Source organism: Emys orbicularis, chromosome 13, assembly GCF_028017835.1.
Source record: "Emys orbicularis isolate rEmyOrb1 chromosome 13, rEmyOrb1.hap1, whole genome shotgun sequence".
Taxonomy (NCBI): domain Eukaryota; kingdom Metazoa; phylum Chordata; order Testudines; family Emydidae; genus Emys; species Emys orbicularis.
The window spans coordinates 24,322,520-24,344,931 of NC_088695.1; the positions used below are offsets into that span (position 1 = coordinate 24,322,520).

General features: G+C 42.5%; 1 protein-coding gene across 7 annotated transcripts in view; it reads right to left on the reverse strand.

Moving 5' to 3' along the window:
• Positions 1-677: 677 nt before the first annotated feature.
• LOC135887905 (myosin heavy chain, skeletal muscle, adult) overlaps positions 678-22,412 on the reverse strand; it is a 33,853-nt gene continuing 12,118 nt past the window's right edge. For 4 of the 7 annotated variants that reach the window (XM_065415701.1, XM_065415697.1, XM_065415698.1 and 1 more), the window contains 24 exons: positions 21,709-21,774; positions 20,277-20,364; positions 20,065-20,182; positions 19,093-19,216; positions 18,871-19,007; positions 17,514-17,769; positions 15,376-15,618; positions 15,095-15,271; positions 14,863-15,008; positions 14,693-14,783; positions 13,755-14,144; positions 8,273-8,399; positions 7,878-7,996; positions 7,357-7,553; positions 6,739-6,922; positions 6,493-6,658; positions 6,217-6,341; positions 5,670-5,978; positions 5,366-5,569; positions 4,596-4,721; positions 4,332-4,502; positions 4,143-4,247; positions 3,733-3,828; positions 678-830 (listed from right to left, as the gene is read on the reverse strand). In XM_065415701.1, coding sequence (XP_065271773.1) covers positions 678-830; positions 3,733-3,828; positions 4,143-4,247; positions 4,332-4,502; positions 4,596-4,721; positions 5,366-5,569; positions 5,670-5,978; positions 6,217-6,341; positions 6,493-6,658; positions 6,739-6,922; positions 7,357-7,553; positions 7,878-7,996; positions 8,273-8,399; positions 13,755-14,144; positions 14,693-14,783; positions 14,863-15,008; positions 15,095-15,271; positions 15,376-15,618; positions 17,514-17,769; positions 18,871-19,007; positions 19,093-19,216; positions 20,065-20,182; positions 20,277-20,364; positions 21,709-21,774 — 3,918 coding nt within the window. Of the gene's footprint in view, positions 831-3,732; positions 3,829-4,142; positions 4,248-4,331; positions 4,503-4,595; positions 4,722-5,365; positions 5,570-5,669; positions 5,979-6,216; positions 6,342-6,492; positions 6,659-6,738; positions 6,923-7,356; positions 7,554-7,877; positions 7,997-8,272; positions 8,400-13,754; positions 14,145-14,692; positions 14,784-14,862; positions 15,009-15,094; positions 15,272-15,375; positions 15,619-17,513; positions 17,770-18,870; positions 19,008-19,092; positions 19,217-20,064; positions 20,183-20,276; positions 20,365-21,708; positions 21,777-22,395; positions 22,405-22,412 lie in introns of all 7 variants that reach the window. The other 3 variants (XM_065415700.1, XM_065415696.1, XM_065415699.1) reach the window with 2 other exon arrangements.

Consider the following 22,412-nt stretch of genomic DNA (forward strand, 5'->3'; position numbering starts at 1 on the left):
ATTTAGCATCATGCTGCACTGTGTCAAATGCCACACTAAAATGCAGAATTACTGCATTTTTGTCTCTAATGCTGTACCTTATTAAAAAAGTCAATCATATTTGTCTGGCATTATCTTGTACTTTATCATCTGTGCTGCTTATTATTATTGCACAGCACATTATAATACTTTAGATGTTTGCAAATTTTAAAAAAATATATTTATTCCATTGTTTTGGGGGGATTATATTTAGCTTACCAGATGGTAATTGTCAGGAAAATTTCCATCCTATTTTAAAGCAAAACTGTCTCTATAATTCTATCTGGAGTGCTGCTTGAAATAATAAAGCCATGAATTATATCAGAGGGCTTTGGCATCTTTCTCCATACAAGAGGTCTGATTCATTCAATTGACAGGAGTTCTGAAGCTAAAACCTGTGCAATTATTTTGTAAAATTTAGGGATAAGTGTTTAACATATGTTTGATTGTGCAAATGTATCTTGTAAATGCACAATCCTTAATAAAACTCCAAAGCTAATGAGTACAACACAAAAGCCCCTTTGGTTCTTTGTATGCAAAGGTCTCTACAATCTTTATTTACTAGACACTGAGGACAAAATAAACAATAATTACAAAGCAAAGTGACAGAGTTTCACATTTTGTGCATTTCTCAGTCACTTTGCAGCATGGAGACATCCTCACTCTTCTCCTTCAATCTTCTTATGAACCTCGCGGCTCTTCACCCGGAGCTTATTGACCTGGGACTCCGCAATGTCAGCCCGCTCCTCAGCCTCTTCCAGCTCGTGCTGGATCTTGCGGAACTTGGTGAGGTTGACATTGGATAGTTCCTCCTGAGGATGGAGAAAGAGAGTTGTAAACCAAAGGTCTGAGGGTTCCCCTTTCCCTGCATTTGGGACTTAATAGGATGTGCTTGTTTGCTGAGGGGACAGGGACGGCCCAGACTGTTACCCACTTTCCATTTCATATCTCAAATCTAAGCACAGACCTTCTCACTCTTGTCCTTTTCTACTTTTTTAAAAAAATCATTAAAAACTAATTGAAAATAGATTTCTAAACATTTTGGAGTGATTTTTCTTAGGTTTATACATTTATTTATAACTCCTTTTTCCTAATCAGGCCACATTAATGCAGTAGTATATGTTATTTTAAATATAGATACATGACACTTATTTGTTACCAACAATAGGCTTGGTGATAGATACAGAAATGAAAGCATCCAATTTAGGAAAGTGACAGCATTCTAGTTTGTAAGTCTTTCAGGTCAGCAATTTCATAGGCTTAGAGTTCAGGGTTAGACAATCAGAAATTATTCTTCCTCATAACAAAAAACTTAGGATACACCCAGCTTCTACTAACTGTAATGAGGTGCCCTATTCAAAGGGAGAGGGGAAGAAGATGGCATTGAATTAATGGAGCTTGTACAGTGTGAGAGGCTCTCTAACCCTATCACACAGGATGGAATTGAGCAAGAGATGTACATTTTAACTGTGCGTATGCATGTATTATATAGAAAGACAATGCTAGTAGTTTAATTGTAATGTGAATTTATTGTAAGGGGGTTTCTCCATTCCATGAGTACAGAAACCCTGACCATGGGCATGGAGTAACCACAAACTGGCAGGGCTGGTGTCAATCTGCCAGTGGGGCTGGGCCCTGCTGGTTGGCATGAGCACATCCCTTCCCCGGAAGGCTTTCTCTTGGGATTGGGGGTCAGTGGCCCTTTTCAATGGTTCCCCAAAAACAGGGAGATGGGGAATGCAGCCGGACACCCGCTGAAGCCAGTGGGCTGGGAGCAGAGAGGCCATCAGGTCCCCCAGAAGTGCCCTGCGGTCAGGGGGAACTGGGACCTGGGGGTAGGTCTGAGACATGGTAGAGACAGCAGCACATCAACATGGGTCATGGGACGTCATACCAAGAAGGGTAGAGGCAAGACATGGGGTAAATAGGGGTAGGGCCATATGGGGGCAGCATATGGGGTTAACAGTGAGGCAGCAGTACATTGGGAGAGAGGCAGCAAATGGGTGAACAAACTCTGTATACATCAGCAATCTGTATCACTTAGTCACCAAAACCATGGTCACGGTCATAGTAAAAGCTATTAAGAAGTCAAATCAGCATGATCAAAATGGCCACCTGAGTTTAATCACTCTCCTCCTCTTCTCCTCCCACCCCAGCTAAATTTAAAAGAATCAGTGGAGTTCTTTTTAATATAATGAGCAGAGGGATGCTACTCTTCCCTTTGGTGAAGAGATCCCTGGGAAGGACTTGGAAAACACCAATATCATTTTATGACCATTATATGTTCATCTGTTTGGTTGTGTTTGTGTTGGTTGCTATATGATTACTAAAGGGTTAAACCAGGCATAGCTCACATGTAAGCAGGAAGAGAGACAAGAGTTTCAGCACCATTCACCAGTACTTAAAGCAGGTGTCAGAAGTTTCCCTCTGACCATGCTGAGTTCAACATCCTGGCTTGGTACAGGGAATGGGTAACCCAGACAGGAAACTGAGGCAACAGGGCTTAGGAGTGGGGGGAAAACTGAGCAACTGCAGCGCAGGGAGAGAGGGTGTCACGAGGATTGTGGGAAATCAGGCTGTGCCCACCCCTATGCCTAAAAAAGGGGGTGTCTGGATAAGCTAAGCCTTCCTACGTTTTGGGTAACATAGCTTTGTGAGTAGACTGTTGTGTTAATAACCATTTGCTCTTGTTACTTTGTGTTCCTTCTGCTGAGATTAAACAATATATTGTTTTGAAAAGGCTGTTTTATATCCAGGGGCAGCTCTAGCTTTTTTGCCGCCCCAAGCACGGCAGGCAGGCAGCTTTCGGCGGCATGATTGCGAGAGGTCCCCGGTCCCACGGCTTCGGCGTACCCGCCGCCGAATTGCCGCCAAATCCGTGGGACCGGCGGACCTCCCGCAGGCATGCCGCTGAAGGCTGCCTGACTGCCACCCTCACAGGGACAGGCAGGGCGACCCCGCGGCTTGCCGCCCCAGGCACGTGCTTGGAGCGCTAGTGCCTGGAGCCGCCGCTATTTATATCCTTTGTGTTTGCACCGGTCACAGCTCCTGAAGAAAAGACTTGCAAGGCAGCTGACTGGGTCAGGCCTGATGAAGAATCTCAGTTGGTTGCAGTACTGTACCCTGGGACCCAGTCTGGGAGCAGGAGAAATTTGCAATTCTGCTGCAGAAAGGTGAAGTTTCAAGGCCTGTCACCCAAGGGGGTTGCACTTAGACAGACCAAAAGGGGTCAAAGGTGCAGTTAGTCCTGAACTGTGACAGTCCGACAGCTGTGACATCCCAGAAGATTCTAAACCAGCCTATCAGAACATAAGTATAAACTAAAAAAAAAAATCCATATCCCCACTGGCCACCTCATGCATTTCAAGTAAAAGAGGTAAAATAGCTGCTTCCTCATCTCTCAATTCTACATGATTTGTAGTAGCAAACAGAGCCTGCATCTCCAACCATGTCTAAGTGACATACGCAGATCCAGGTAGCGTGTCACTATAGAATTATGAAAACTGTCAAACTTAATGAGATCTTTTATTACCCTAACAAAAAGTGACAGAGAAACAGTCAGAGTTCCTCACTAAGCTCTACACACGTAAGTATCTGTTAATGAGAGCCAAACATTTTTACCAAAGGAGACTTAGAAAAGGTGTATTATAATATCCCCAAAACATTCTGCAATATCAAAGGATGCATATTGTCCCTCCTCAGAATGATACTTACAGATTCCTCAGCTTGTCTCTTGTAAGCTTTCACTTTCAGTTGTAGTTTGTCTACCAGATCCTGGAGCCTGAAAACATTCTTGCGGTCTTCCTCAGTCTAGAAACAGTTTGTAGTGGAAAAGAGTAATTTCATTACCAAATTATTTGTCTATTTCCTTCATATTATACAGTGAAAGCAACGTTGCATATAAATATTTTGGTAAGTATATAAGATAGATAATAAAGATTATAACGGATATTTTAACATTCTCTTTCAAATGATTTCCTGGTGAACTCTTTGTTTTTCCATAGTATTACTGTTCACTGTCTTACTGTTTGAGAAGGACAATAAAAACTCCCCCATGCAGGTTCAGGTACAAACTTGTGCTCCTAGGAGAAGGATGTGACAGCACAAAGGGCCTCCCTCCTTACCTGATAGGTCAGTTCCTTTACTCTTCTCTCATACTTGCGCATACCCTTGATAGCATCAGCGCTGCGTTTCTGCTCATTGTCAACTTCACCTTCCAGCTCACGCACCTGAAATGAGAAATGGATCATTCAGTTTCACTGTGACTAGACATAAGAAATGCTCCTAAATGCACAAATATGGGGAATACGCACTCTGGCCTCCAATTTCTGGATATGCTTCTTGCCACCCTTCAGTGCCAGCTGCTCTGCCTCATCCAGACGGAGCTGCAGGTCCTTCACCGTCTGGTCCAGGTTCTTCTTCATCCTCTCCAGGTGGGCGCTGGTGTCCTGCTCCTTCTTCAGCTCCTCCGCCATCATGGCCGCCTAGGGAGTAAAGAAAGGAAACCGGTCCAGAAAAACAACCATTTCAGGTGCAAACACAGCCATGTTCTCCAAAGAAAGGTGCCTTCAACTCACATCAGTGATTGCCTTCTTGGCCTTCTCTTCTGCATTACGTGCTTCCTGAATTGTCTCCTCCATTTCACTCTGGATTTGGGAAATGTCTGTTTCCAGCTTCTTCTTCGTGTTGATCAGGCTGGTGTTCTGTTTAACAACAACAGACAAGATGTGTTTACAGTTTGTCCCAAAATATTGACTCTGGAACATGAACTGAATATTTGTACTTAAGGTACAGGCTACTATTAACATTTTACTGCACTAAAACTCTCCTCCAAATGTATCATCACTGCAGAACATTGACAGCTAGTCAGTGATGTGCTGTGAACACAAACATTACCCACTCCGAGCTTGTGACAAACCCTATGTCCCAATTGTTGTAAAACTGGTCCATTCCAAAACAAAATAATCACTGTGTAGAAATATTTCCTAAGCCCCAGGGGATGTCAGAGATGACTTAAAAGTATCCAATGATGGAAACTGGATAGGAGGTAGGACAGCCACTCCCAGAGCCTCTTAGACACTAGCCCCCCTCCATCACATCACTGCAATTATAACCTTCGTCATCCCTGTGTCACCTTCAACACAGCAACATGAGGAAAAACAAGGGTGGCCTTGCAGCTTTTTGCTTTCTGTTTAACAAAGGTCCATCCTATGGACATTAGCATAAAAGCCATTTCAGAATAAAAATCTTCTAAACACCCCCTAGCGTTGCTCTTTGGAGCAGCGAACGTACAGAGCAGTCTCCTGCGTAGGGATTTGTGGGATTACTTTTCACACTAGACCCTGACCTGGGTGTGCAGGAGCTGCACTCGTTCACTTGCATCCAGAAGCTCCTGTTCAGCCACTTTCCTGGCCCTCTCTGTCTGTTCCAGAGCTGACCTCAGCTCCTCAATTTCAGCCTGCATCAGGTTAGCTCTGCGCTCAATCATGGCCACCTGCTCCTTCAGGTCTTCTTGGCTTCGGAGAGCATCATCCAAGTGTATCTGGGTATCCTGTAAAACGAGTGAGAGAAATTAGCTGGAGGCGCAGACTCCTTGGCATGCTGAAAAGACCAGCTGAGCTATCGCACTAGGCATGTGTGGCTTACTGTACCTTGAGCACTCCTTGTGTGTTTCGCAGGTTCTTCTGTGCCTCTGCAGCCAGGCGGCTGGCATGGCTCAGCTGGATCTCCATTTCATTCAGATCCCCCTCCATCTTCTTCTTTAACCTCATGGCTTCGTTTCTGCTCCTGATCTCAGCGTCCAGGGTGCTCTGCATGGACTCCACAACTCTGATATGGTTCCTCTTCATCTGATCAATTTCCTCATCTTTCTCAGCAATCTTCCTGTCAATTTCAGACTTTACCTGGTTCAGCTCAAGTTGGATGCGGAGGATTTTGCCCTCTTCGTGTTCTAGTGAAGCCTTAACAAGAGCAAGTGAAGGATCAATAAAGGGACAAAAATAGTTTTTTCCTTCCAAATAAAGTGTTACATGCTCCCAAAAACTGCAATGTAGTGCTATGGGTAGCATGGGCACTGAGTACATAGCTTCTAGCACAGCATGTGCTGTCCCCCTGTCCCTGTGAATTATCCCACCGTGTTTACAGCTCCAAGGTTTTCTGACTATCTCTCTGTAAAGCAGTGATTAATGGCGTGCGTACCTCAGCTTCCTCCAGAGCGGACTGGATTTCTGATTTCTCTTGCTCAATCTGCTTCTTCACTTTCTCCAGCTCATGGATGGTCTTTCCCCCCTCTGCAATCTGCTCCGTAAGGTCAGAAATCTCCTCTGTTGGGTTACAGACAAATAATGTAGTCGGACAAAGGGCCCAAAGAGAGAGAGGCTCCTTAGAAATGCCACAGGCACAGACAGATTCACTTTAGAGTGTTGACAAGCTTTCCAGAAGCCCCATGTTAGGAGAAGAAATCCGGGGACTTACGCTGCAAGTTCTTGTTTTCACGCTTCAGAGTTTCAAGTTGATCCAAAGTTTCCTCATAAGCATTCTTCATCTTAAACAGCTCCGTGCTGAGAGAGCGAGACTCTTTCTGGGAAGCTTCCAGTTCAGCCTGCGTTTCCTCGTATTTCTGCTTCCATTCTGACAGAACCTGAAGAACAACAAGCCCTTAATCTAAGCAACGGCGATCACTAGAGGATGCTCCATCCAACATCCACAAGGCTGAAATACCTTATCAAAATTCTTCTGCTTCTTATCCAGAGCTGCGCAGGCAGCATTAGATCTTTCCACATCAATCATCAGGTCCTCCACTTCATTCTGCAGCCTCTGCTTCGTCTTTTCAAGGGAAGCACATTTGGAATTCACAGCTTCGACATGTTCTTCAGCATCCTGCAGACGCTGGGCAAGCTTCTTCCTGGAAGATTGTAAATACAGCTCCCAATTAGTGAGTAAATACAGCTCCCATTTACTGAGCAATATGGGAAGCAAACTGTGTGCAGCACAAGTCACCTCTTCTGGGCTGTGACCCCAGTGCATACACAGTACAGGTCCTTTCTCAGTCACTTTTATCCAATTCATATACAGTACATTGTCTCTGATAATCCCTCTGCCATCAACTCAATGCATTATCGACAGAGTATAGGGTCGCTCTCAGTCTCTCTTAATCTAATGAGCATATTTGCCATTTTCCAACCCATACCACTAAATGGATATACTGCATCTCCTCTAATCACCCTCCCCAAAGCACATCCTTGGCCTCTTCCAGTCCCATCCTGAGCATATCACTGGCCTTTTCACATTTCCCCATTTAGTTCTTGGCCTCTTCCAGTCCTCCACCCCAGCACATACTTGGCCTCTTCTAGTTCCTCTGTGCGCTGAATGGCGTCCGTCTCGTATTTGGTTCTCCACTGGGCAACTTCACTGTTGGCCTTGGACAGGGTGCGTTGCAGCTCACCCTTGGCTTCCTGCTCCTCCTCATATTGCTCCCGGAGCAAGTCGCAGTCATGGCGAGCAGACTGCAAGGCGTGGGCCAGTGCGTTCTTAGCCTGGAGAAACAACAGGAGTAGCACAGTGATGTAGCTAAATATCCTGGAAATCCTCCTGACAGTGAACTCTGTCAGACTGTGGAAAGCTATCCCAGGGAAGTGGTGCTAGATTCAATGGACGGCAAATTTAAAGCTGGGACTGAATAAAACATTCTTAAATATATTGTAGGGAAAAATCATGCATTGGCAGGGGCTGGGTTAGGTGACCTAACAAGACCTTTCCCCTTCTATTCTCTAGAGTGCTATGGTTTCATTTGAGGTTAAAGCATCTTGCTCACAACAAAAATCCAGCTTCACAGAAAAGGCTGTTGGAAAAATCCTCACCTTTATCTCCTCCTCTAGATGTCTCTTCAGTTCCTCAATCTGTTGGGTAAATGCCTGTTTGCCTCTTGAGAGCTGAGAAATCAAAGTATCTTTTTCCTCTACCTGGCGTGCAAATTCACCTTAAAAAGTGAAAATGAAATAGGAGGGATTTAATTTCACTGACTGGAAAATGATATAGTCATTTATTAACTACAAATGGAAATGCTTTAAAGAAAAGGAAATAACTTGAGTTCTCAATTCATCCAAATCATCGTTAGAGAACTTCTAATAGCAGGTGTCAAGCAGCATGGTGGATATGCAGTTTTTCCATAGAATGGCAATTTCCTCCCTTTTGCACCTCATATCTCCTCCATACACTCAAAATGTCTACATCAAAAAACATGTATGCATCTTACCTGATTCTGTTTGTAGACGAGCTCTTTGAGCACTGAGGTCATTGATCGTACGCTGATGCTCTTCTTCCTTTGTCTTAATCTCACTGAGCTGATCTTCCAGGGTGCGGCACAGCTTCTCAAGATTTGACTTTGTGTAAAATGGACAAAAAGAAAGAGGATAAACACATGCACTCTCCAGCATTCTGAGATAATTGAGAGCTTTGTCATGACAAACGCACGTGGGCTCAATTATTGAGGAAACCTCACCCTTCATAAATCTGTGTGCAAAAAAGTGTGCAAAAGGTAAAATAAGAAGGGGAAGGGAGCAAAGAGGGGGCCTGGGGAGAGAGGGACAGGCTGAGACCTTAGTGGAATGGGGCAGAAAGTATGGTAATGGGAAGCAGACACCAGATGGTAGAGACTGTATCAGCCCTATCACCACCCCAAGAAGGTCCCTGGCCTCTCTCCTCTGCAGACTGCCCAAGAAGCCTCTCCAGCCATCCCCTCTGATGTGACAAGTAGGCTCCTGCCTCCCTCCACTCTGTCCCCTGTGCTCTGGGGTGCCCTGGGGCAAAGTGATTAAATAGGTGTCTACTTCCCACTGGCAGGAAATATCACATGGAGCCACACAGAGCTTGACAATTGTGGTCAAGGCTATGGGGTGTGGTGCTGATCTGGGAGGCAGGAGTAGGCCATGACTTCTAGTTCCAGGTCTTTTACTGACTGATGTTAACGTTCTATGCACTCCATAGCCCTTATTATTGAACAAGGATTCATGCCCTGACTTTGGGAGTCAGGCAAATATAATTTCCCCCCATTTTACAGATGGGAAATATGAGGTTATACAAGTCACTTCCAGCAGATTGTGGCATGGAATCCAGTGTGCTAACATGGAAAATCCAAACTCCAGCCACTCCGCTTTGCAGAATGAATGTGGCAAACTTATATGGTTGACTGTGCTGTCTGTAACTGCTAGCCCACACTCCCCTCCAAAATCAGGAATACAACCAAGAAATCCTTACACCTAAGCTTGGAAGGATTAGATTTTTATCAGTAATCATCGATATCACCATGCACACAAACCAATAAAAAAATTTCCATTGATAATAAACGAAATTTACAGATAGGAAAAGGCAGAAAAATGCTGCCCGAAAACTTCTTAGAGTTTGATTTAAGGCTTTTTACTTTGTATATTTTGACATGTGATGCTGTCAGTTTGTGTTTTAACATTGAAAAAGCTTTAACTTTTTGAATCTCAACCTCTACTGTCATTAAATAATTGTCTGATCCCCTACATTGTCTGGCCCCTCATAATTTTCTGAAAATGTGAAAATTTAAATACATAAAAATGCTTAAAACCCATAATTTTGTACAACTGTGAAAAATGAAATAGATAAAAAAAATTAAAAATACTTCAAAATAAACATCAATATTATCCATCAAAATTATAAAAAAATAAATATCAAATTCTGCCAACCCTACTTATACCTAACATTCCTCAGTTATATCACAAAGTTGTATGACCCACTGATAAAACGTGTGTCATGCCTCTCTAGAGACTGGTCCACACAGAGGATAAGAGCTTACTACTGCTACCAGTTATTCATTTAGCTCAGATTGCTGTGGATCTAAAGGTTTCAACCCTACTGATGACCATTTTAGGGGGATTAACATGATTACACTTGATGAAATTTCTGGTTTTTCAGTCTGCTTTATTAAAAAAAAACCTAAAATTTTGCATAACACCATCTCCCTACTTTAAAAGAGCTTTACGATTGCAAACTGAAGCACTCAAAAGCTAAGTGATACCAGTATTAAGTTTGCCTGTCCATGGGCAGCGATAATTCTGGCATATTCATTGCTGTTAGAACATACTGAGTCAGACCAAAGGTCCATCTAGCCCAGTATCCTGTCTTTGACAGTGGCCAATGCCAGGTGCCCCAGAGAGAATGAACAAATCAGGTAATGATCAAGTGATCCATCCCCTGTCACTCATTCCCAGCCTCTAACAAACAGAAGCTAGGGTAACCATCGCTGCCCATCCTGGCTAATAGCCATTGATGGACATATTCTCCATGACTTTATCTAGTTATTTTTCAAAGCCGGGTATAATCTTGGCCTTCACAACATCCTCTGGCAAAGAGTTCCACGGGTTGCCTGCAATTTGTGTGAAGAAATACTTCCTTTTGTTTATTTTAAACCTCCTGCCTATTAGTTTCATTTGGTGACTCCTAGTTCTTGTGTTATGAGAAGGAGTAAATAACACTTCCTTATTTACTTTCTCCTCACCAGTCATGATTTTAAAGACCTCTATCATATTCTCTCTTAGTCATCTCTTTTCCAAGCTGAAAAGTCCCAGTCTTATTAATCTCTCCTCATACAGAAGCTGTTCCATAACCATAGTCATTTTTGTTGCCGTTTTCTGAACATTTTCCAATTACAATATATCTTTTTTGAGAAGGGGTGACCACATCTGCACGCAGTATTCAAGATGTGGGTGTGCCATGGATTTATATAGAGGCAATATGATATTTTATGTCTTATTATCTATTCCTTTCTTAATTATTCCCAACATTCTGTTTGTTTTTTTGACTGTCACTGCACATTGAATGGGTGTTTTCAGAGAACTATCCACAATGACTCCAAAATCTCTTTCTTGAGTGGTAACAGCTAATTTAGACATGATCATTTTGTAGGTATAGTTGGGATTATGTTTTGTAATGTGCATTACTTTGCATTTATCAACAGTGAATTTCATCTGCCATTTTGTTGCCCAGTCACCCAGTTTTGTGAGATCCCTTTGTAGCTCTTCACAGTCTGCTTTGGACTTAACTATCTTGAGTAGTTTTCTATCATCTGCAAATTTTGCCACCTCACTGTTTACCCCTTTTTCCAGATCATTTATGAATATGTTGGATAGGACTGATCCCAGTATAGACCCCTGGGGGACACCACTATTTTCCTCTCACCATTCTGAAAACTGACCATTTATTCCTATCCTTTGTTTTAACAATTTACTGATCCATAACAGGACCTTTCCTCTTATCCCATGACAGCTTACTTTGTTTAAGAGCCTTTGGTGAGGGACCTTGTCAAAGACTTTCTGAAAATCTAAGTACACTATATCCACATGCTTGTTGACCCCCTCAAAGAATTATAGTAGATTGGTGAGGCATGATTTCCCTTTACAAAAACCATGTTGACTCTTCCCCAACAAATTATGTTCATCTATGTGTCTGACAATTCTGTTCTTTACTATAGTTTCAACTAGTTTGCTCAGTACTGAAGTCAGGTTTACTGGCCTATAATTGCTGGGATCACCTCTGGAGCCCTTTTTAAATATTGGCATCACATTAGCTATCCTCTAGTCATCTGGTACAGAAGCTGATTTACATGATAGGTAACATACCATAGTTAGTAGTCCTGCAATTTCACATTTGAGTTCCTTCAGAACTCTTGGGTGAATGTCATCTGGTCCAGGCAACTTATTACTGTTTAATTTATCAATTTGTTCCAAAACTTCGTCTAATAACACCTCAATCTGGGACAGTTCCTCAGATTTGTCACATAAAAAGAATCGCTCAGGTTTGAGAATCTCCCTCACATTCTCAGCCGGGAAGACCAATGCAAAGAATTCATTTAGTTTCTCCGCAATGGCCTTATCGTCCTTGATTGCTTCTTTAGCATCTCGATTTTCCAGTGCCTCGCTGATCCTTTAGCAGGCTTCCTGTTTCTGATGTACTTAAAAAAATTTTGCTATTACTTTTTGAGTCTTTGGATAGCTGTTCTTCAAATTCTTGTTTGGCCTTCCTAATTATATTTTTACACTTCATTTGCTAGAGTTTATGCTCCTTTCTATTTTCCTCACTAGAATTTAACTTCCACATTTTAAAGGATGCCTTTTTGCCTTTCACTGCTTCTCTTACTTTGTTATTTAGCCACGATGACTCTTTTTTGGATCTCTTACTATGTTTTTTAATTTGGTGTATACATTTAAGTTGAGCCTCTATTATGGTATCTTTAAAAAGTTTCCATGCAGCTTGCAGGGATTTTACTTTTGGCACTGTACCTTTTAATTTCTGTTTAACTCACCTCCTAATTTTTGTGTAGTTTCCCTTTCTAAATTAAATACAACAGTGTTGGGCCACTGTGGTGTTTTCCCTGCCACAGGGATGTTAAATTTAATTATATTATGGTCACTATTACCAAGCGGTTCAGCTATATTCACCTCTTGGACCAGATCATGTGCTCCACTTAGGACTAAATCAAGAATTGCCTCTCCTCTTGTGGGTTCCAGGTTCTCTAAGCTTCTCCAAGAAGCAGTCATTTAAGGTGTCAAGAAACTTTATCTCTGCATCCCGTTCTGAGGTGATATGTACCCAGTCCATATGGTAATAGTTGAAATCCCCCATTATTATTGAGTTTTCTATTTTTATTACCTCTCTAATCTCCCTGAGCATTTTACAGTCACTATCACCATCCTGGTGAGGTGGTCGGTAGTATATCCTTACCGCAATATTATTATTATTCAAGCATGGAATTACTATCCTTAGAGATTCTATGGTACAGTTTGGTTCATTTGACATTTTTATTTCATTTGATTCTATGCTTTCTTTCACATATAGTGCCACTCCTCACCAGCACGACCTGTTCTGTACTTCCGATATATTTCATACCCTGGTATTACTGTGTCCCATTGATTATCCTCATTCCACCAAGTTTCTGTGATGCCTATTATATCAATATCCCCATTTAATACGAGGCACTCTAGTTCACCCATCTTATTATTTAGACTTCTAGCATTTCTATATAAGCACTTAAACCAATTGTCACTTTTTAGCTGTCTGCCATCACATGATGTAATTAAAAGGGGCTCTTTTTCATTTGACTGTTTCTCATCAGTTCCTACCCTTATTTTATCATCTTCCATCTTCTCTTCCTTACTAGGACATAGAGACTCTCCATAAATAGATCCTCCCCTAAGGGATGTCTCTGTCCGAAAAACGTACTCCTCTGCACCTGTCAGCTTCCCCCCAGCCCTTAGTTTAAAAACTACTCTATGACCATTTTAATTTTGTGTGCTTGTGCTTGACTGCAACTTTAATATTCTTTTAAGGTAGTTTATAAAGGTAATTCTATGTAGACTTGCATATTCAGTACTCTATGGTAGAGTAATATGTTTCATATAAATTTTAATAATTCAGTTTAAAAAACAATATAATGCTAATTATTATCATCCTCTAAGTGTGATGGCTATTAACTCAGTAATAACTGTATTTGGAGCTTATAAACTTCTTGGTCCTGTTTGAGATTTTATGTATGTTTTATACAAATTAAACTGTAAATAATTCTGTTAGAATCCAACTTACAGTCAGCTCATATCCTACTCTTACAATCTTTTGTATAATTAAACATGATAAAATGATGATTAAAAATCTTTCACTCTTTTTAGCTGCAATAACACTTAGGATAAAGACAGCACTTTCAATACACAGCTCTGTACCTTGGCTTTGGAGACAGTCTCCATGTTACTAGCCAGGTCGTCGATCTCCATCTTCAGTTCACTCTTCTCCTTCTCCAGCTTCTGTTTGACTCGTTGCAGGTTGTCAATTTGCTCCCCAAGCTCTGCTGTGCTGTCTGCGTGCTTCTTCCGGAGGGCGGCAGCTGTGGCTTCATGCTGCAGAGTGGCCTCTTCAAGGTCTCGGCGCATTTTCTGGAATTCTGCCTCACGCTTCTTGTTCATCTCAATCTGAACCGCTGTGGCTCCACCAGCTTCTTCCAGACGCTCACTGATCTCTTCAAGTTCCCTGGAAAGATCACCCCGCTGCTTCTCTGCTTTCGCCCGAGAGGCACGTTCAGCCTCTATCTCCTCCTCCAGTTCCTCAATACGAGCCTAGAGAACAACAGGAAACACTAAGACTGTGGCTTTGTTCTGGGGTCAACACCAGTATGGCTGTCGGCAGACTTCTGCTGGCATAACACCTCAGAATAGATGCAGCCTACACTGACAACAGGGGTTCCGGTGACAAAGGAACATCACCTCCCTGAACTGGGGTAGCTACATCCAAAGACCCATTGAGAGAAATTTGGGTCTCTGATACATCATGTTCACTGAGTCCACCTCTTTCCATTTCACTTTATTTACAAAGATGTTAAAGATGTTTTTGGGGTCCCCTGACCTCAGGGCCCTGGTACAACTCTCCCTCCTTTCTCCCTCCTCTCGTCAGCACTGCCTATATCGACAAAAGCTTTCTTCCACCAACACAGCTGCATCTACACTGGGGGGTAGGTTGGCAAAACTATGTCAGTCAGGGATGTGGTTTTATCAAACCCCTGGCAGACATGACTATGTCAACCTAACTTAGACCAAGCCTAAGAAAGATGGCTTCCTTTTAACTGAATTTGTACTGAAGGCCAGAAAAGAAAAAATGTATGACTAGCCTGTAACTCTTTGATCTTCTTCTGCAGCTGGATGCCCAGGACTTGTTCATCCTCAATTTTGCTTTGGAACTGACTGATTTCAAAGTCTTTCCTTTTCACACGAAAAAAAAAAAAAAGTTAGTGCTGGAACAAAATGTATCTGCATGACACCCCCTGCAAACCATACCTACTTCTTCAGTTTTTCCTCCAGCTGCTGTTTATCATTTTCTAAATCCATTGTGGATTCCTGGGCCAGCTTCAAATCTCCTTCAAGTTTCCTCTTCGATCTTTCAAGGTCCATGCGAATCTTCTTCTCTTGCTCCAGCGACCCTTCAAGCTAAACAGAAAAAGACCATAAATTCTCTGCTAACAAGAGCCTAATTTCACACTGGTTTTATTCTCTCCACATATTATTGTGCCTACATCGTCTACTTGCTGCTCCAGCTTGGTTTTAGCTTTGCTCAGTGTGTTCACTTTGTCCTCTTCTGCCTGCAAGTCATCCAGGGTCTGCTGATGGGCCTCCTGGAGGGCTTTCTTTTCCTTTGTCAGTTTAGCAATGGTCTCATCCAGGACTGCCATCTCCTCGGTGAGGTTTTTCACCTGCAGAGTTGAACAAAAGTAGTTAAAGAATATGGATACAAAACTTTATTGTTTGTGAACCAACCGTTTCATATTTTAGAATGTTCGTTAGAGATTCTGCCTACCTTGTTTTCTGTGGCATGTTTTTCCTTTTCAACCTTGGCTAATGTTAACTCAAGGTCATCAATGTCTTTCTTCAGCTCTGAACACTCGTCCTCCAGTTTCCTCTTTTTGGCTGTCAGCTCAGCATTCATCTCCTCCTCATCCTCTGCTCTTTCAGTCACCTCCTTAATTTTAGCTTCAAGTTGAATTTTGGTTTTGATCAGCTGGTCACATCTTTCCTCAGCATCAGCCAAGCCATCAGATTCCTACAGTGAATCCATTATTAGGATCTTTTCTAAAAGGTTTTTTCTTTTTCTTTTTTACTGGTGTTTGTATCATAATGATTTTTACCACATCTGTTGGGATGACACTTCTATTTTTAACTCATACTATCAATGACTCATAATATTCTTTAAAAAAAACAACAACAACCATTTGGCCTAAAAGTTCTATGTCTTCAACACAATTTAGAAATGAAAAATGAATATTTTTCAATATCTCACCATAAATGAAGCATCTCTTACCAGTTGACATATTTGGCAAATATTTTTAGTGCCTCAAGTATGGCTTTACTTTGAAGATCAAATTTGAGGCTAGATCCTGCAAATGGATCTACTCTCATGAAACCCATGACTTTATAGGAGTCCACATGGGTGGACTCTGCACCCACGCAGAGCCCCACTGAAGTCAATGAGGCTTCCTGGGGGCAGATCCATTTGCAGGGTCTAGCTTTTACATCTACATAGTGTTAAAACTAAGGACTAATCCTTCAAAGAACTTGCCTGAGAAATAAAAGGGTTACAGCCAATGCAAAAATCATCTACTGAGCATGCACTCATCTACTTTCCTTAACGTTTTATGCCCATCCTGTGGCTTATGTTTCGAAACTTTTTCTACGGTTCATTGTTTTCACAGGGTGGTAACTGAGACAGATTAAGGCATAAACACTAAAACTCATGTATAGGGCCTCTACTCTGTCGTGTGATTACAGGAAAATCTCAGCACACAGTTAGGAAAATAGAGTAAGTTTCTAGCCCTCATGGTTATGAAGAACAGGTTGAAAATGTGACCCAAGTTTATCTGATGCAGTGTCAACTGCATGAGTTTGCAGACAGCCTAAAACAAAAGTCTGAGAGGGCAGAATTGCCCCATTCCTCTCTATAGGGTGTGAGCTCGAAGACTTGCTACTCTGGTGGGCAATAGAGACCCTGAACCCAGGGAGTAGCCTCCCTGCCGCTGCCACTCTAAGTGTGTTTGTGTGGGGGGACCACATTATGTGGTGGGGCTGTAGCGGTGGAGCCACAGAAGGCTCCATAACATGGTCTGTGTAGGGCCCCCAACTGGTAACATCAGTGGCACAATAAATATAAATAGTACAGCAGATGTGTGAATTCATCATGGCATGTGAATACATTGGGATTGTCACAGTAAGTGTATGTCTCCACTGACACTTCTTTTGGTTCTGTGTAGTGCACACATCCAAGTAGCCCCTAGCATGGGTAACAAATAGCAGTGTAGATGGTGAGGCCATGCTTAGGCAAGTAGAGTACAGACATGCCTGAAGGGTGTGGGTATGTACTCACGCACATATATGGCTCTCTACTTGCCCAAGCCGGGCCTCCCTGCCTACACTGCTGTCCTCTGCTTTCCCCACATGGAAAGACTCCACCAGCGGGGAAAGGCTCTGGCAGGGGAGAGGCAGCTGAAACCTTTTCCTGCTGTCTACTCTCTGCCAGAGCCTTACACAACACATGTAGCTGCACACTGCAATGTGGCCGTAGCCTGCTTTTCACTGCCGTGGGTAGCCACATGTACCCTACAGGCCACCAGCCATAGTTTGTACTGTAGATGTAGCCTAAGTTGCCATGGATGAGGCAGGAGTATTTAAAGAGCATAACTTTGCTTCGCCGAATTTGCTTGCTCTCACCTTGTTTTAGGGCATGACCTGTCATACGTGGCTGGGAGTATTGTTATTTATTTATTTATACGCATATACTTTCTTTTTGATACTTAATATTTTAAACACAGGGAATATTTTATCTTGGCCAAACACTGATCCCAGTGCTGTTAATGGGATGCTTCATGGGAAAGTTGCATTGGGAACTTTCAGCTTGGACCTTTCTACTGTACAATAAGGGTTGAATGCACTGGTGATACTCACAGACTGTACTTGGAGCTGCAGGTCGTTTTTCTCTTGCAGCAGGGTCACCATTTTTTCCTCCAGTTCTTTCCTTTTTGCCTCAGACTTAGCAAGCTCCTCCTTCGTTTTCTCAAACTCTTCCTTCATGTTGGCCATCTCCTTCTCAGATTCAGCACTCTTCAGCAAGGGCTTGATCTTGAAGTACAGCTTCATCCAGGGCCAGTGCTTGACATTCATGAACGAGCGAACGTTGTATTGGATACAGAAGATGGACTCTCTATAATGTCATCAGAATATATGGTCAATGTTATGGGCCAAATTCAGAGGTGAGTCCAAAGGACAGATACTGCAATTCTACTAATTGTGAGTAGCATTTATTCAGCCAAGTAGCCTCATTTGAGTTCAAATGGGGCCATTCATATGAAAAAGTACTACTCTAAGGGTTACAGACTCTGGACCTGCTTGAGCCTTAGAAAGTCTAGGGGAAGTAAAACTCCACTGCCAGTCTCCTCAATGTGCATGTTGAATTAATGTCTGTTCTCTGTAGACTCACGCTCACAAACCGGGATGAACTTTTGCTCCCTCTTTACACATCACATCTGTAACTGACCCACTCCCTCTGATGAGTGTTTTGGAGTCTAAGGGACTCTGAACTGGTGTAACTCACATGCTGAGGAGCCAAAGAGAATTTAGAACAAAAGTACCCAACTGAAAGGTGTAAGTTAAAGTTGGCCACCCCTAGTCTAACGCACACTTTATTACACCTTCTTCTTGCTCCTTGGTATACCAGTTATACTGATTTACACTCCCAGATAGAGCTGTGCAAATAATTGATTTGTTGGTTCACTGGCAGTTCCGAAAAATAAAATTTAAAAAAATTCAGTTTGGATTGAACCAAAACTAATGTTTTTCTGAATTTTCAGTGAATTGAAAAAGGCAGAAAATTTCATTTAAGATTGAATAAAACCTTTTGTTTTGAGTTCAGGCTTTTTAAACTTTCATTTAATAAAAGCAAAGGAAAAGAAGGGTTAGATTCCCCAGACCAGAGGGGAAGGTGGATGTGGTGCTATGTCTCTGCCTTCTCCTCTGGTTGTCTATATATAGCATTTAAGTTTCCTTGTGACTCTAGCCCCAGTTTTTGGGACTAAACTATCAGCAATTTTGTGACTAGTTTAGGTCAACCTGAAACTGCATTTTTCAGCAAATGAACTATTTGTCTGAAAATTTTCACCCAGCTCTACTCCTAAGTGCTCACACATTGATACAGTGGATTAATGAGATCTAAGTCAGACTGAGTCCACCCCTCCAATTCTGTTCATTTCACCTCTGTGGGGTGACATAAACCCAACAGACCAAATGCAGTACTGTACATTTCTACCTTCTTTGCATCATTTTCTGGAACTCCACTCTCATCAGGAAGCCACGACACATGGCTTGTGTGCGGGTGATAAGCTGTGCCAGTTTATCATCTCTCATCTCCTCTAGAAGACCCAGAAGTCCTGCTTTGAAGAACACCTTGAGGAAGAGAATGTTACAGACAATCACTTTCATTCTGTACATTGTACAAATAGATGGTGTTTGAATGAAAAAGTGTTTGTACCTTGGTGTGACCAAATTTATACTGGGTCTGATCAATATCAATGGACCCAAGTAGTTTCTCAGAAGCCTTCTTGCTGTCCATAAACTGTCCTTCTGGAACAGCGCTTGCATTTAAAATCCTGTATCTGTGGGAGAAAATGGACTATGAAGATACGTACATTGCTGAAACCATAATCACATGTGGCACTAACGGGCCCCATTGTTAGGATTCTCCACAGTAGAATCAAGGAATGAATGGAGCTGTGAAGAATGAATTTCCTTCTCATGCTTTGAGATGACATTCAAGGTCAGAAGGAAGCACATTTTCAGGCTAAAGTGAAAAAGCTTGCACTATGACTGCTTGCAGTGTATTTATATTAACTAGTCTCAGTGCATAGAGGAGATTGGTCTCCAGGGATGTGAGTCTGATATGTTTCACCATCTCCAAGGGTAACAGTGTCATCCCCAAGTAAAGAACCTTGTGTGCGGGGAACTATGCAAGCATGTATGTGGAGAGAAACCAAACCCGAGACAGGAAACAGTGCATCAGTGCAATCTAGCTGCTAATACTGCCCATGAGAATCAGTAGTAGCCATATCCCAATGCACCTACACTATCAACAGCTGTGACTCAGTGGGCCATAGAATTCTTGGCCACATTGGCCATGTCTCTGTCACTGCCTTTGTCCACCCATGAAGCCCCTATTCTGAGTTCCCACAGACAGACCCATCATGAAATTCAGCTTTATGGTATTTAAAGGGCTACATAGTCATCTAGCATGGCCACTCCACTGCCCACCCAGCCCATTCCCCTCCCCCCACACAGGAAAAGTGTGGCATTTTTGCTGCTTTTTGGATTACACCAGTTTGGTCCTAAATTTCTTCTATACACACAGCATGTGCTGGGTGCTGCAGTGACTACGATAGTTAAAGTAGTTAGAAAATGCAAGCTACTCCACAGAGAGAGAATGGAACAGGGACTGGAGGAGTCTGACCTCTGTTTAAAGTCTGCGTAAATGACTCTGCTGGGGAATCCTTTCCTGCAAATTCGGATCCCTTCCAGCACGCCGTTACATCTTAGCTGGTGCAGTACGAGATCATGTTCCATGGCACCTTAACAAATCACAGCATGAATTAGTACCTCCTTGTGCAGCCCAGAGGGAATGGCTGCATCTCACTAATATTTCTGCACACTGGCGCTTCTTACCGGGTGTCTTGGTTTCATTGGGAATAATGCATCGCACAAAGTGAGGATGAGTGCTTCTCAGATTGCTCATCAGCTTGTTTAAATTCTCCTGTGAGACCATAAGCAAAGGTTTAGGTTAACCAATGTTACATCTGTATCTGCACCGATAGACGCAGTAAACCCATAACCAATGTAGACAAACTAGCTTGCAAAACTTTCCAGCTGGGGTCATTCTAACCTAAGGTGCCCTCTTTCTTTGGAGCTTGAACACGTTCATTAAAGTGAGATATAAAACTCTGAAAGTAGCTCTACTTGTGCAAGCTGGAAAAGGCTACCAAGACAGGACCAGAAACTAATGGGAAATGGCCACAAGGGCTGTTATGGAAGCCAAAGGAGGACATTTTCAAAGGAAGATGATTATCTGCAAACATCAGGCCATCCTTCTGAACAAGATATTTCTTTCTGTTGATTATATTGGAAAATGCAGAGGGGATGAGAGAGGAAGGGAGCAGATGCAGTGGCAGAAGAGGCTAACAAAGGACACACTTCTGTGTTTTCAGGTGTTTGAAATGTAGGCAGTATGGGCCATTAACATCCCTGAAATCCAGAGCTGAGTGGAAGGCTGCACATGATCCTGTAACAATTTCCACTGAAAGCGAAGGAAGCAGGAAGGGGAATATTAAATCCTATAACAACATCTCGGGTCGGGGGGTCTCTTAAGACTAATTTGGTTTGACATAATTGTTTCTGACATCTTCATCCTGGGAGAGGAGACAAAAGGACAGACTCTGCTTTCCGTTACACCTAGGTATATTCAGAGGAACTCTGCCACGGAATAGAAATGGAGTTACTATGAGCCACCTCCTCAGATCTGACGCTGCTACACTTGGCACAAATCAGGAGGGAGGCTGCATTGTTAGCTATAAAGGCTGCCCCGAGACACAGTTCTAAGCAATCCCTGGGCAGTTCTAAGATGTGCCTACTGCCCATAGCACCAACAGCCTGTTCTGGCTTCCAGACATTAGCTGGACCATGCCGCTTTCCCTCTGCCATATCCCCTGTACCAGTTGCTGGAAAGCAGGTGGTCTTGGACCCACTGTGCTGGCCCTACTCCTTCTGCACATTCCCCCATGCTCGGCAGGCAGCCAGACTAAGGCGGGCAGCCAGACCCACTAATACTAGTACATAGTGGCCACAGTAGGGGGCAAAATTGGTTTAATCCTGTGTAAATGAGAACAGAATCTGGCCCAAGTACTTTAGACATCATCCAAAGCTGGGTGTCTTTCCACTGATTTCGATGGGCTTTGGATCAGGCCCTTTAAGAGCAACTGAAAGAGGCTTTTTGACTTAAAAAGTTCACAACTGAGACCACTGGGAAAATAGACTTTTTAGATATAAAGGGAATTTCCAACCCACCATCACAGAGAACGCAATAAGGAACAATGTACTGTACCCTGAAAAGAGCAGAGACGGTCTGGAAAGAAGAACCCTTCTTCTTGCCTCCCTTCTTGCCACCACCCTCTGAATCACACACAAAAAGGACAAAATTAAAAGGATGCACTTTGGGGTTTGAACGGTTACTCTCACAGGCTGGCGGTGTTTGCCTGTAACAGCCAACCCTGTTAATAACCATTGGTCATGCTGAGAAAAGGCTAATGGTTTCTGCTACAGCAGACAGCTCATTATTAGGGCTGTCGATTAATCGCAGTTAACTCACGCAATTAACTAAAAAAATTCATCGCAATTTAAAAAATTAATCACGATTAATTGAAGCTTTAATCGCAGTGTTAAACAATAGAATACCAACTGACATTTATTAAATATTTTGGATGTTTTTCTACATTTTCACATATATTGTATTCTGTGTTGTAATTGAAATCAGTATATATTATTTTTTATTACAAATATTTGCACTGTAAAAATGATAAGCAAAAGAAATAGTGTTTTTCAATTCACCTCATACAAGTACTGTAGTGCAATTTCTTTGTCATGAAAGTGCAACTTACGAATGTAGATTTTTTTGTTAGATAACTACACTCAGAAAAAAGCAACAGAGGGTCCTGTGGCACCTTTAAGACTAACAGAAGTATTGGGAGCATAAGCTTTCATGGTCTTGCATCTGAAGAAGTGAGGTTCTTACCCACGAAAGCTTATGCT